This window comes from Bombina bombina, chromosome 11 (genome assembly GCF_027579735.1).
Source record: "Bombina bombina isolate aBomBom1 chromosome 11, aBomBom1.pri, whole genome shotgun sequence".
Taxonomy (NCBI): domain Eukaryota; kingdom Metazoa; phylum Chordata; class Amphibia; order Anura; family Bombinatoridae; genus Bombina; species Bombina bombina.
In genome coordinates this window covers 173,282,086-173,297,967 of record NC_069509.1, presented here as the reverse complement: position 1 = coordinate 173,297,967, position 15,882 = coordinate 173,282,086, and the positions used below count along the sequence as shown (strand labels likewise).

Genomic DNA, 15,882 nt, shown 5'->3' with positions numbered 1-15,882 from the left:
TCAGAGACAGAAGTATCAATAAAAGAGAACTCTGATTAATTTATCATCCTATGAAATAACATTGATGGAAACGAAAGTGTTGAACTATGGCCTTGGGTTTGTTCCCTCGCGAGATTTTGATCTGTTCCAAACCATTTTGGACTCGTGAGGGACCTTACCTTTAGGAAATATTTTCTTAACACTGATACAAATGAGATGGTGGAACAGCTACACTCAGGGTCCCTGATTAATTATGATAGCCTTACGCTTCCTGACATATGAGCACTTGGCGATCTGGAAGATCTCTACCACGACAATGAGATTTCAATTTCCAGTGGGCGTGACTCTGTAAAAATGAAATCTAGATCTAATTTCTATCCTATTCACGTCAGAGGGAAGAGTCTGGAAGTGTTTCATAAAAGGGTGGTAGAAGATTTGACCACTCTCTCCAGACAGGAACACAAGGGTCTCTCAAATTTGACTAGGAGAGAAAGAGAAGCCATGACTAAACTGCAGAATAATGAGAGTATAGTCATTAGACAATCTGATAAGGGAGGTAGTGTGGTGGTCATGGATAGAAGTATGTATATAAGTGAAGCCCATAGAAAACTAAGTGATCCAGAAGCCTACGTCCCACTCAGTAGAGATCCTACTATGCAATATCAAGCACTTCTCAGTGACCTTCTGGATGATGGTCTGGAAATGGGCATCATTGACAGAAAGACATTTGATTGTCTCATGGTCGAGAACCCAGTGATGCCCATTTTCTACCATCTCCCAAAGGTCCATAAGAGTCTTTCTGATGTCAAGGGTCGCCCGATACTGGCGTGCATAGGTTCCCTGATGGAACCACTTTCCAGATGGGTGGATCAATTTTTACAGCACCAAGTATAGAGACTACCGAGCTACCTGAGGGACACTACACATACTCTTTCTAAATTACGAGTTACATGGGAAAGAGAATACAGTTGGATGACTATTGATGTAGTCTCACTGTATTCCTCCGATTCCTCAATACCCCATGAATGTGGACTAGAGGCTATCAGGTTTAATTTGGAAATGTATACAGGGCTGACAGATGACTATCAAGAATATATCTTGAGGGTCATTGAGTTTCTCCTGAAGCACAATTTTTTTAAATTTGTCTATTATCTCCAGAGACGTGGAACCACTATGGGGGCTAAATTCGCCCCATCCTATGCGAACCTCTTCATGGGGTGGTGGGAGAGGTTCCACGTCTTTTGGGATAGGGATAGGAATGCACACTCCTCATGTTTGATCAAGTATATGAGATTTATTGATGACATCTTAATTATTTGGTCTGCTGGTCCATTGGAAGCACAAGAATTTGTGACTTACCTGAATTCCAACCAAGTGTGCCTTAAATTCACATATGAGTGGCACCAAACCACCACTCACTATTTGGATGTTATTCTGACCTCTGATCATAAAAGTAAGAGCATTATTTCCTCGGGAAATTCCATTCTACATGCCCGTAGTAATCATTCAGGGCATGTCTTCAAAGGGATAGAGAAAGGACAGATCTTGCGTGTAAAACGTAACTGCATACTAGAGAGGGATTTCAGAAGAGAGAGCGAAACACTTAAGAAGAGATTGCTAGCTAGAGATTATCCCAAAATGGTGATAGACAGAACACATAAAGAAGTACAGATGATCGATAGAAATCAACTGTTTACACCAAGAAAGAGAGATAGTGAAGGGGATCCGGTAAGTCATAATAGAGCTAAACAGAAGCCACTGTTTGTGACAGCTTATTCAAACCAGTATTATCAGGTTTGTAATACCATCCGGAAGAACCTCTCTATTTTAACAGGTGACAAGCAATTACGAACCTTTATAAACGATGGTTGTCAATTTGTCTACAAACGTAACATGACCTTGGGAAATGTTCTTTCCCAGAGTCTATTAAAAACTAAGAGAGCTGAGAGTTCCTGGTTACACTTCAAGGGGACCTTAAGGTGTGGTAAACGCACCTGCAAGTCCTGTGAACACATCAATATTTCAACTACTTTCGTTTCGGCCACCACCAGGGAGGTATTTGAAACGAAAGGATGAGTAAATTTTTGGTCTACCTAGTTGAGTGTACCAGACAATATGTGGGCAGGACCACCAGAGAGGTGGGAACACAAATAAAAGAACACCTCTCTTACATTGGTGGTGAGAGAGCAGTCTCGGCCCTATCTAAACATTTTTTGGAGGCCCACAATGGGAATGTTGGATCCTTCAGGTGGCAGGCTATCGAACAGATCCAGAAACCTCCAAGGGGGGTGACAAACTCCAGATACTTTCAAGACAAGAAATATACTGGATTCACAAACTGGGTAGCCTGCTACCTGTGGGGTTTAACTCTTTGATAGAATTAATTATTGGAATCGCTATATCACTAGGTGATCTTAAAGTACTATATCCCAGTGGCTAGCTGGCTTTTAGGCAGGGAGGCGCTATACAATTTAATTTGCTAATAATATTTAGATATTCGCATTTGATTGTATCATTGTATATAGTTATTTCTACTCTTTAATAGCCCGGTGAGTGTCTTTTTTCATATATATGTATATATGTATGTATCATTTCTTGATGTGCACATGTGTAGCAATGGTATTAGGGATCAATAGATGTTAATCTCACATAAATTAAATCAGTTGCCACTGATATAAATATAACTATATATGTATCATAGTATATGGACATATATCAGCCAGCTCATTTGATAATATGTACTGTATAGATAAGGTTTGTCCTTCTTTCCTTACATAGTATCTTTGAGCAGTATTTTCTAAAGAATCTTTTAAACTTGACTATTAGTTAAACTATTAGATCATTGAAGCTATTTATGTAACCTTGCATCTATTTAATCTTTTTAACTAAAATTAAGTACAATATCAATTGAAATTTCTTTTTCTTTTACAATGGTATAAAAGATCTTTTCGAAATTGATACTACATGCTGTGCCCTTTAAATGTATATGTGAGTAAAGAGTTAATTTCTGGGATGTTCAGGCTTCTCCAATAGGAGAAGACCAGTTCATTTAAATATCTTGCACCTGCAATGTTGTTTAATGTTTAGGACTACGGTCCCAGAGACCGAAACCGGTCAAACACTTTTCTTCACCAGTTTTTAACTTAGAAGGAAATCCTGCCTTTTTTATGAACATCTAATAAAGTTTATTCTTTTACAAATTGTTTTCTCAGCACTTGTATTAGTATTGAGGAGTATTTGGGACTTTTTTCATTTTTGAAATTGTAAAGTTCTTTAAAATTGCTGCTCTATCTGAATCATGAAAGTTTCATTTTGACTTTACTGAATCTTTCAACATATCTATCAATTAAAAAAAGAATAAAAAAATAGCCATGTTTTTGTTAAAGCATAATACTTTTGCCATCTGCAGCAACTGTTTTGCCATCACGGGTAAAAAAACAACATAAATGGTTTACATCAGGTCACACAAACAGAGAAAGAACAAAACAACGTTTTCTATTTCCTTAATAGCAATAGCAAGTCCTGATGGTCCTTGATGAAAATAAATAAAATCATTCTAAAAAAAAAAAAATGCAGCATCAATACAACCACAAACATGAAAACAATATTATGTAGCATCCTCGGCTATCTCTTTTCTAAAGGTGAATCAAGGTCTGATATAAACTGTAACAGTCTACTGTAGCGCTGGTATAAAATCCATCTTTAGTTAGTGATTAAACTGTACTGTTTATAGATATTATTTACCATGAAAACTGCAAAAACATCATCCTATTCAACTAGGCATAAAAATTTGTTCAGAATTGTGAGCGCGTTTATTGTTTTAGGACATTTTCAAATGGAAAAAAAACTTTAACTTTGGGGTTAAACACAAAGTCCCAGGGTCAGTAGAGTTACAATTACATGCTGCAATGGCCCTTTAAATAAGTTAAAGGGACAGTAAAGTTAAAACTAAACTTAAATGATTCAGATAGAGCTTACAATAAAAGGGCATACTAAGGTATGCTCAAAACCTGAGCATGCTCCTGAGCACTACATAGCAGGAGTGTGAAATGCCATTCTTATGGTGCCTGCTGCTGACCTTAACTTAGGATATCAAGAGAATGAAGTAAATCTGAAAGTTGGGGTTTTTTCTCTTTTTTAAATCATTTACTTTATCAAATCATTAAAGTTTTACGAGGACTTCTGTGTCCCTTTAATATATATGAAATGAGTAAAGTGATCAGGACCATTAAAAGTGGTCTATGAACTGCAAAAGACAATTCCTAAACGACATATTACTTGAAATAGATCATCTTTTCTCTGTATGACAATTTGTGTTCTACTAATTTAAAGGAGGGAGTGATTGTTTTGTCTACTACAGAGACCATTTAGCTCACTATAACAATGAGACGGATGTCTCAGGAATCATATAAATAAAATCATATCAATAGGCCTAAAATTGTTTTTTATTTGTAAAATTCCCTAAAGAATATATTTCGATTTCTGTCACTCCAGTATGATGGGAAGGAGACGTGACACGGAAACAGCTCATTAAAAAAAAACATTTCTAAGTTGTTATTGTTAAAAAAGAGGGGTAAAGAATATGCTGAACACCTGAATTTGATGTCGGATCCTCTCTGTGCCAGCTCTACCGCAAGAGCAGCATTTTCATGTTCATCCCCAAAGGGCAAGTTATCCAAAGTGGAATCTGGGAAAAACAAAATCAGACAATATGTTCAGCAGAGGAAACAAGTCACTATCAATGCAGACACGTTACCCTTTGTTTTCAGCCGATGTGAGTGCCTAGAATATAACAAAGTATAAAAAACATGCAAGCGCACAAATGAACAACGTATAACCATCTCCTTACTTCGCTATAAAGCCCTAAAGCTGTGTGCGCACAAAACTGTGGTATGTGAAATGCTGCTGTGATTTAAAAATAATTAAATGCTCTAATTCAGTAGACATTTTTATTATTAAAGGGATAGTAAAACCAAATTTTTTCATTCATGATTCAGATAGAGCATGCAATTTTAAGCAACTTTCTAATTTACTCCTACTATCAAATTTTCTTTGTTCTCTTGGTATCTTTATTTGAAAAGCAAGAATGTAAGTTTAGAAGCCGGCCTGTTTTTTGTGAACAACCTGGGTTGTTCTTGCAGATTGGTGGATAAATTCACCCACCAATAAACAAATGCTGTCCAGAGATTGTCTGGCTCCTTAGCTTAGATGCCTTCTTTTTCAAATAAAGATAGCAGGAGAATGAAAAAAAATGATAATAGGAGTAAATTAGAAAGTTGCTTAAAATTGCTGCTCTATCTAAATCGTGAAAGAAAAAAATTTGGTTTTACTATCCTTTTAAACATTTTTGTTGTTATATATTAAACTTCTGCACAACAGTTAAAGATAGTTGAAGTCCAGCACCAAGTGTGCTCCTGCGCTGTTCCCTGGCAGGACATGGCCTGTGATGTGTATGTCTGTTCCGATTGGTTCACCTCCCAATATACTGATTGTAAAATAAATACATACAGTTAAAAAGGACAATTTGTTTAATAATTAAAAGCTCTAACAAAAGGACTAAATGTCCTTTTAACCTTCGTGGGAACTGGGCTGACTGAATCTGCAGGTAGTATTAGTCGGCCTTTGCTACGATAACGTTCTTGGGAACGTACTAAATTAACAATAAAGTTAGAAGTAAACTGTAAGGAAAAAAACATATACTTAAATGAAACCCCAAACTTTCCAATGTACCTTCTATGATCTAATTTGCTTTGTTTTCTTGGTATTCGTTGTTGACAAGCATACCTAGGTAGCGATGCACTACAGCTGCTGATTGGAGGCTGCACATATATACCTCATGTTATTGGCTCTCCCAAATAGATAATAGACGTTAATTGGAAAGTTATTTAAAATTGCATTCTCTCTCTGAATCATGAAAGAAAAATGTTGTGTTTAATGTCCCTTTAGATTATTTTCTTACCCGAGTGAGAATTTGAGCCAACAGCATTAACTGGAAACAGAACATCTGAATTATCATTCAAAACCTGTAAGGGAGCCCAACAGCCGGTCTGTTCATTCCCTGAGACCTCTTTGGCTGCCCTAAAATCATTAGAAAAAGCATTACTGCCCTGCACCCTTACACCCTATTCATAAGAATAGATTACACAACGTAAATGTATTTACCTATTAATGTAACTGCAACAGTTTCAAGTGGTTATTGCAAAACACCACTCAAACAAAAAGACTTGCGCAAAAAAGACTGGTGTTTATTGGAAGACGCTAAAAGGCACATGCAACAGTTTGAGATTGTAATATAAAATATTTAAATTATGCGTAGTCAAAAAAAAAAAAAGAACAACTTAAAGGGATATGAAACCCAAATATTTTCTTTCATATTTCAGACAGAGCATGCAATTTTAAGCAATTTTCTCATTTTTCTTCGTTCTCTTGGTATCTTTATTTGAAAGGCATGAATGTAAGCTTAGGAGCCGGCCCATTTTTGGTTCAGCACTCTGGGAAGCACTTGCTGAATGGTGGCTAAATGAAGCCACCAATCAGCAAGCACTACCCAGGTGCTGAACTAAGCTTGCATTCCTGCTTTTCAAATAAAGATACCAAGAGAATGAGGAAAAAATTGATAATAGAAGTTAATTAGAAAGTTTCTTAAAATTGCTGCTCTATCTGAATCATAAAAGAAAAAATGGGTTTCATATCCCTTTAATAATTTAATTATTTATTTTACACCCTTTAAAATCCATGAAATAAATGCATCTGCAATACGTTAGAAAAAAAACTATTCTTTTGTTTTGCACCTATTTGGGTCACAAGTGTGAAGCTTATTTCATGAGCTGGAACAAGCGGCACAAATATACAGAGAGCAACTTACTTTTCAGCAGATGAATCGTTGGCTCTTATGTGTTTGTCAGCAATGCCTGGTTCATATGCATCATAGTCATCTATGTCTTCATCGTCAATGCTTTTCACATCCAGTTTCTGGAAGTCCCCATTAACACACGGGGAGTCGTTTTTCCATGACTCATTGGTGCTTACATCACTGCGCACATTTAGTTCATAGAGACTATCAATGTGGGATAAAGTTGTAGAAGACCTGGTTGAGTTGTCCTCGGAGCTCCCCAAGTAATTTGTGCAGCCCTTCGATATCTCCTCTGAAGTTGGAATGTCATCTTCTCCATCATCATCAAAGGAGATAATATTTGACACTTTCTTTTTCTTTTTCCGGTTCTTGGATTTGGCATCTATTGAAATAGAGGATGATAGAGGTTGCTGGATGGTCAGAACTAAAAAGTCCATAACATCAGCATTGTCTCTCTTGATAAGAAAAGCCTTAATATATCACTTTGTGTCTCAAACATATTCCAGGGCATTTCCTAATACTCTAAAGGGGAACAATATATCTTAAAGGGATATGAAACCCCAAACTGTTCTTCATGATTCATACAAAACAGAACATTTTTAAAAAGTTTCGTATTTACTTCTATGATGAAATTTGCTTCATTCCCTTGATATTCTGTGTTAAAGAGATACCTAGGTAGGCATCTGCAGCGCTACATGACAGGAAATAGTGCAGCCCTCTAGTGGTCTTGCAAATGGATTACATTCTTGCAAAACTGCTGCCATAAAGTGCTCCAGAAATGGGCCGGCTCCTAAGCTTATGTCCCTGCTTTTCATTAAAAAAAGAGAACAAAAAAAATTTGATAATAGAAGTAAATTAGAAAGTTGTTTAAAATCAAATGCTCTGTCTGAATTGTGAAAGAAAAAATTGGGTTTCACCTCCATTTAAGTGGTCCTTTTAGAACATCATACTTCTAGAAGATTATATGTATTTCTCTATAAAGTTACTAACACTTACATAGCAGACTCTCCCCTCCCCTAAAGTCAGATAAAGCTGTATATGGGGAGAAGGTAAAGAGGTACAGCAACCTCATGTGTATACACGTTTTCTAAAGACGTTTCATACATAACGACTATTATTTAACAATATCTCGGGTTACATCTATTACTATTGCTTCACACCCCTTAGGAATAAGGAACTTGTTTCTCACATTATAGATGAGATCATTCATCCTCTATTTGGATTTTACATGGAAAGTACACTACACTAACCTTTCTACACTACACTAACCTTTCTACACTACACTAACCCTTCTACACTACACTAACCCTTCTACACTACACTAACCCTTCTACACTACACTAACCATTCTACACTACACTAACCATTCTACACTACACTAACCATTCTACACTACACTAACCTTTCTACACTACACTAACCATTCTACACTACACTAACCTTTCTACACTACACTAACCCTTCTACACTACACTAACCCTTCTACACTACACTAACCCTTCTACACTACACTAACCTTTCTACACTACACTAACCATTCTACACTACACTAACCATTCTACACTACACTAACCCTTCTACACTACACTAACCCTTCTACACTACACTAACCCTTCTACACTACACTAACCCTTCTACACTACACTAACCCTTCTACACTACACTAACCTTTCTACACTACACTAACCATTCTACACTACACTAACCTTTCTACACTACACTAACCTTTCTACACTACACTAACCTTTCTACACTACACTAACCATTCTACACTACACTAACCATTCTACACTACAATAACCTTTCTACACTACACTAACCTTTCTACACTACACTAACCTTTCTACACTACACTAACCTTTCTACACTACACTAACCATTTTACACTACACTAACCATTCTACACTACACTAACCATTTTACACTACACTAACCTTTCTACACTACACTAACCTTTCTACACTACACTAACCTTTCCTAATACCAGTTCCTCTCCTCCATTGCTACCGCCATGAACCCCCATAGAATGTAAGCCTAAGAGCCCAACTGCTTGCTGATCACCTTCACAAGAGCTGACTAAAACAGTGCGACTCTCGGCAGGGCCCTCTACCCATTTGATCCCTATAATTGCTACCCTATGTTTATAGCGCTGTGGAATCTGTTGGCGCGCTACAAATAACCGATAATAATAATAATAATAAAGTACTATTCAACCACAGCATGTTGCTTCTCTCACAATAAATCTGAACTCCTTTTTTTTGGATCCTATTTGAGAATAGATGCCTGAAAACTAATTCATCTAACAAGGTCACAAAAGATGAGTAGTATATACCTCTCTCAAGTAAAAATTCCCATTGTGTGTATACATATTATATAATTACACATTACATTACCAGCTATCCTCGCTTTGTTGTGCACAGCCACCTCCCCGTTTTGTCTTACTATCCGTGTCCCAGTATCCCAGTCATAAACGCTCAATAAGGCAACCGCACCAATAGGAATCTAACTCTACTAAAAGGGACAGTAATAACATAATTAGACAATCATACAATTTTAAACAACTTTCCAATTTACTTCTATTATTTAATTTACTTCCTTCTCTTGTTATCCTTTGCTGAAAGGTTTATCTAGGTAAGCTCAGGAGCAGCAAAGAACCTAGGTTCCAGCTGCTAATTGGTGGCTGCATATATATATATATAATGATTGCCATTGGCTCACCCATGTGTTTAGTTTGAAAACTGTAGTGCATTGCTGCTCCTTCAACAAATGATACCAAGAGAATGAAACAAGTTTGATAATAGAAATAAACTGGAAATTTGTTTAAAATTGTATGTTCTATCAAAATTATGATTGAAAATGTTGGGCTTTGTGTCCCTTTAAAACGGGTTGTAATTACACCCTGAAGTAGAATTTAAATGAATAGTTCTATAATACATATTAAGTGGTATTTCAACCAGTAGTCTGTCTTTACCTCACAATAGAAAGAATATGTAAACAAAATAAAAAGATAGTTATTTCTGGGGAGGTTTTTTCACTACTGGGGAGGTTCTGTCATTACCAAATGTATTTTTAGCTTTGTTTAGTGAATCAGCTGCATAGAAAAAGGAATAGGTACGGGTGGTGCGGAAGTAGTTGATGAATGTGGTGCAGCTAGAGAAATATAAAGTGAATTGAGCTCACTTTAAAGGGCCATAATAACCAAATGTTTAAACACTTGAAACTGATGCAGTATAGCTGTAAAAAGCGGACTAGAAAATATCACCTGAACATCTCTATGTAAAAAAGATATTTTTACCTCAAAAATTTCTCAGTAGCCACATCCCATTGTAAAGGACTTCTAAGCAGCAAATCAGTACGTCTGCCCCGGGACAGTGGAAGGAGCGAGTTTTCGTGCACACTCATCTGATTTCCCTATTAAGTTTAAGGAAGTTAACAGTGAAATCTCATGAGATCACAGTAAAAGAGTTAATGACCTCAGCACTGCTGATGCTGATTGGCTGCTGTTCATTTCTTCATTTTATTTTATTTTTTTTTAACCTGCAGCTGGGGCAGCTGAGTATAACTTTTTACACAGCACTTACTCTGGTGAGCTGAGGAGATTATGTAAAAAAGGAAGATATTTTACCTCACAGAGATGCTCAGGTGATATTTTACTGTCAGCTTTTTACAGTTATACTGCATCAGTTTCAAGTGATTTAGCATATGAGTATTATGTCCCTTTAATGAACCTTAAAAAAAGGACATTACTAAATAAATGCTGAAACATAATAATGTATTTAAAGGGACGTTTATTACTAAATAAATGCTGAAATATAATAATGTATTTAAAGGGACGTTAATTACTAAATAAATGCTGAAACATAACGTATTTAAAGGGACGTTTATTACTAAATAAATGCTGAAACATAATAATGTATTTAAAGGGACGTTAATTACTAAATAAATGCTGAAACATAATAATTTATTTAAAGGGACGTTAATTACTAAATAAATGCTGAAACATAATAATGTATTTAAAAGGACATGAAATCCAATTTGTTTCTTTCTTGATTCAGATAGAGCATATAATCTTAAACAGCTTTCCAATGTACTTCTGTTATCAATTTTGCTTCATTTTCTTGGTATCTTTTACTGAAGGAGCAGTAATGCACTACTGAGAGCTAGCTGACCGCATCTGAAAGCCAATGACAAGAGACAAACATGTGCAGCCACCAATCAGCAGCTAGCTCCCAACTCCTGAGCCTACCTAGACATTCTTTTCAACAAAGGAGATACCAAAAGAATGAAACAAATTGGATAATAGAAGTAAATTGGAAAGTTGTTTAAAATTATATTCTCTTTCTGAATCATGAAAGAAACATTTTGGGATTCATGTCCCTTTAAGCAAATGCAGATTTAAAAAAAAAAAAAAAGTAATGGGCACTGCAATGTTGTAACCTAGATTTTCCCATGTTTAAAAGCGTATTTTCTCTGCTGAGGTCAGACAGAGGCAATTAGAAATGGGCTGATGAAGTAACAATCTCACCAGGGTTTAATTGTCCCTTTAAACACTGAAAGCTAAATAGGACATATTTTACTGAGCTAATCATTTGCTAACAAACCTCGGCAAACAGGCAGCACATTCCTCAGAGGATGAAAAGGATTTACGGTCATTGCATAACTGATGGTTTAAGAAGCTTTGAGGAATATCATGAAACACAGACAAAGTTAAGAACTAAAAACAAAAACTATTCAATTGTTGCTGAACTAAAAAAAAAAATCTGGGGCCTTTGCTGCTTCAATACGTAAATTTTGAAAATAAATATTGTAGGTTTAAATACTCCCTGGATTTTAAATTACTTTCTAGATTAACCGCTTAAGGACATAAAACCCAGAATTCTTCTTTCACGAATCAGATACGGCATACAATATTTTAAAAGTTTCCAATTTACTTCTAGAGGTATTAGCAAATTGAATTTGTTCTCTTGTTATCCTTTGTATTCAGGTAGGTAGGTAGGCTCAGGACTATACACATCTGAAGCACTAGATGGCAACAGTTTTGCAACAATACTTTTGACAACACATTAGCAAGAGCACTAAATAGCAGCAGTGTTACTGTTTGCTGCCGTGCCCTGCTCTAGACACGTGCACACTACAAAGAACACCATCAGCACAAAGCAAATTTGCTAATACAGCTAAATATTCCCAAATCTAAACTTATTCTAAAATGCAAACTTTTTAATTAATATTTTTTCAAACAATTCTATTTTTCCTGCCTGTAAGTCACAAAAGTATTAATTAAAAATGATATAAAACTACCTTTAGCTACATGTATATATTGCCTAAATGACATAAGATGTTGGGCCAGATTACGAGTGGAACGCAAAATTGCGTATTTGCGAGAGTGATATTTGCACTCCAATCGTAATACCAGCACACATAATTGTCACATTCGCATTGCATGGAAACTTTACACTCAATAGAGCACGCTTCCATAGGCTCCAAAGGGAGCCTCGTTCTTATGCCATCATATCCACCGCAGCACAAGCAAATTTAAATATATATGATTATATACATATATATTTATGTGTTAATATGTGTATATATGTATATAATACTATTATTTTTTTTTATAAAAAACTCATATATACTTTATTTTGGGGTCAATTGGGGTACTTTTGGAAAATTAACCAGAGATCTGAGCTCGCAGTAGCAATAACCAGCCACTTGTAATGGCTAGTTATTTAGTGTGCACCCGTAAACGGACAAATTAGCCCAGTTACGGGTGCGCAATAAATTAGCACTCCACTTGTAATCTAGCCCATTGTCCAAACTTTTCCAAAATCCAGGTCCCAAGCAGTTTGGATAAAAGGGGTTTCTTCCTGTAGTAGTAAATTGGAAACTTTGTTAAACCTGTATTCTCTGTCTGAACTAAAAGAGACATTTTTGGTTTTATGTCCCTTTAAGTGGAAATGTACAGAGGGAGTAGTGTGCAGTGTACTCCCAGTTTGACGCAAGTTACTTTAAGGTTCTGCTCTAGGTTTGTCATGTAAAAAGTTATCATATTAAGCCTAAGAGTTTTGTCTGCAAGAGTTACAAAGAATGCTCAGCTTTTCCCTAGTACACAATGCAACATGTGATTTGGAACCTGCATCATCAATAGAAAATGTTCCTATAGTTAATTCTGCCAAAATCAACCCTAAAATGTATGCCCACATTTTCTACAATTCCTCACCCGATGTAAGGCTCTTGGAAAGCACCGGGAGAGGGTCAGAGTCCTGCTCTGGTTTGATAAGAATGGAAACGGGGGTGGAAGAGGTAATTTCCCGAAACAGACTGCTGACACCTTGAGTTGATTCCTTCAGCAAAGACGTGACGTTCTGTGTGGATTCCTTCAGAAGGTCAGAGACCGTAGGAGCACTTTTAGCTTGTCCATTCAGATCTTTGTTATCAATATTGATTGCAAAAAGAATAGAGTTCAAACCTTTGAATAAAAAAAAAAAGTGTATAATTTAATTACAACTTTCATAGGTGGAAAAAGTTGAGGCTGTAACAAGGGTTATCTGAGGTAGCACATGAAGGAGATAAGCTCCCAAGTTACCAGTAGCTGGAAATAAGTCAGCTTGCATGATTAAGGGCGTGTGTGCCCGAAACGTTGCACATTTTTCGGTTTGTATGCTTCAATAAATATCTACTAATGTTATAGTGCTGTGCACTCTGCTCTTTTTGTATTATAGGATGGGAGCTTAAGCCGTGGCTCTGGTCCAGCATGCACTATCCAGAAGAAAGGACCAGGTTCTGAGATTTGTATGCATTCGTTTGGAAATAAGTCAGCACATTTAGCAGCAGAAAATGGCCATCAGACACAAAAATTGGTTGGCACAGAGAGATAAAGTCCGTCAGGTGAACTGGTTTCTTGTGGTCATCAGTGCTCTGGTAACAATAGACGGGAAGAACACAGGCAATAATGACCAAAAGAGACCCAGAAAATACAAAACTACTGAATACGTCACCTGCAGGAGCAGAATCATTTTATAAACACAAATTAGATACTTTGCATTGCATCTTTAGGGTTGGGTGCGATTTATACAATGAAGTATAATGAGAATAATAGAACATCAAATATGCAAGTGTGTCTTTTTCATAACAGTTTGTGAAGATATTTGTATTTTCTTACCAGCTGCCATTATAGGAAGCATACTGGAGCGTTCTTCATCCAATAAAAAAGACCATTCTTCATAGAAGAAACTAAAAGGGGAAAAAAGGCTGAAGCTTTACAATTAATACTATTAAAGGCAGGTATATGCCACATTTAGATAGTAATCTGGGAAACGTTTATACTTATTACATAAATCATTTTGTTCAGTACAATTTTTAGATAGATGGATCTAGGATTTTAGGAGGGAGGGGAGGGTCTGCTTTTTTTAAAATCTTTTGGGCCTTAGCTTCAAACAGAACCAGTGGCGCACACATATTACCAGAGCTGGAATTTCCCCTTCTCAGCTGGCCCCAGACTAGTAGAAAAATTAGCTTGGCATGATACCAAGAGGCAGATGCAAATTAGATAGAGACTCTGTCCGCTATCTTTTTCTGTCTCGCCATATTACTCCCTGCCTCTGCCCGTTATCTTTCCCTGACTTGCCATATTACTCTGTCTCTGCCCACTATCTTTCCCTGCCTCGCCATATTACTCCCTGCATCTGCCCGCTATCTTTCCCTGACTTGCCATATTACTCTGTCTCTGCCCGCTATCTTTCCCTGTCTCGCCATATTACTCCCTGTCTCGGCCCACTATCTTTCTCTGTCTCGTCATATTACTGCCTGCCTCTGCCCGCTATCTTTCCCTGACTTGCCATATTACTCCCTGCATCTGCCCGCTATCGTTCCCTGACTTGCCATATTACTCCCTGCATCTGTCCACTACCTTTCCCTGACTTGCCATATTACTCTGTCTCTGTCCGCTATCTTTCCCTGTCTCGCCATATTACTCCCTGCCTCTGCCCGTTATCTTTCCCTGACTTGCCATATTACTCTGTCTCTGCCCACTATCTTTCCCTGTTTAGCCATATTACTCCCTGCCTCTGCCGCTATCTTTCCCTGACTTGCCATATTACTCTGTCTCGGCCCGCTATCTTTCCCTGTCTCGCGATATTACTCCCTGTCTCGCGATATTACTCCCTGTCTCTGCCTGCTATCTTTCCCTGTCTCACCATAAAACTCCCTGCCTCTGCTCTCTATCTTTTTCTGTCTCGCCATATTACTCTGTCTCTGCCCGCTATCTATCCCCGCTATCTATCCCTGCCTCGACATATTACCCTCTGTCTATGTACGCTATATTTGCAGAGCTTAAAATCAGATTTCTAGGGTCAATAGTGATAAAATGACATGATCTAATGAATGAAAGCACATAATATTGTTTACTTTTTATGACAGTTTAATGCTATATGGTTAAACTTTTAATAGTTTCAATTAATGAAATAAAAAGAGAAGATGCTTTAATAAGTTTATAAATAAATGTAGTCATTTTAAATTAAATAAGATGCTTTAAAGGGACACTGAACCCAAAATTTGTCTTTCATGATTCAGATAGAGCATGCAATTTTAAGCAACTTTCTAATTTACTACTATTATCATTTTTTCTTCGTTCTCTTGCTATCTTTATATGAAAAAGAAGGCATATAAGCTTTTTACTTGGTTCAGACTCTGGACAGCAGTTTTTGATTGGTGGATGAATTTATTCACCAATCCGCAAGGACAACCTAGGTTGTTCACTAAAAATGGGCCGGCATCTAAACTTACATTCTTGCATTTCAAATAAAGATACCAAGAGAATAAAGAACATTTGATAATAGGAGTAAATCAGAAAGTTGCTTAAAATTTCATGCTCTATCTGAATCACAAAAGAAAAAAAACATAATTTATGCTTACCTGATAAATTCCTTTCTCCTGTAGTGTAGTCAGTCCACGGGTCATCCATTACTTATGGGATTATGTCTCCTCCCTAACAGGAAGTGCAAGAGGATCACCCAAGCAGACCTGCTATATAGCTCCTCCCCTCTACGTCATACCCA

General features: G+C 36.8%; 1 protein-coding gene across 1 annotated transcript in view; it reads right to left on the bottom strand.

Moving 5' to 3' along the window:
• SNX29 (sorting nexin 29) overlaps nt 1-15,882 on the bottom strand; it is a 1,109,599-nt gene that overhangs the window by 1,030,345 nt on the left and 63,372 nt on the right. Inside the window, exons 6-10 of the mRNA XM_053694493.1 lie at nt 13,989-14,059; nt 13,047-13,295; nt 6,845-7,214; nt 5,939-6,057; nt 4,573-4,666 (exon numbers count right to left, since the gene is read on the bottom strand). Of these exons, the coding sequence (XP_053550468.1) occupies nt 4,573-4,666; nt 5,939-6,057; nt 6,845-7,214; nt 13,047-13,295; nt 13,989-14,059 (903 nt within the window). The remainder of the gene's footprint in view (nt 1-4,572; nt 4,667-5,938; nt 6,058-6,844; nt 7,215-13,046; nt 13,296-13,988; nt 14,060-15,882) is intronic.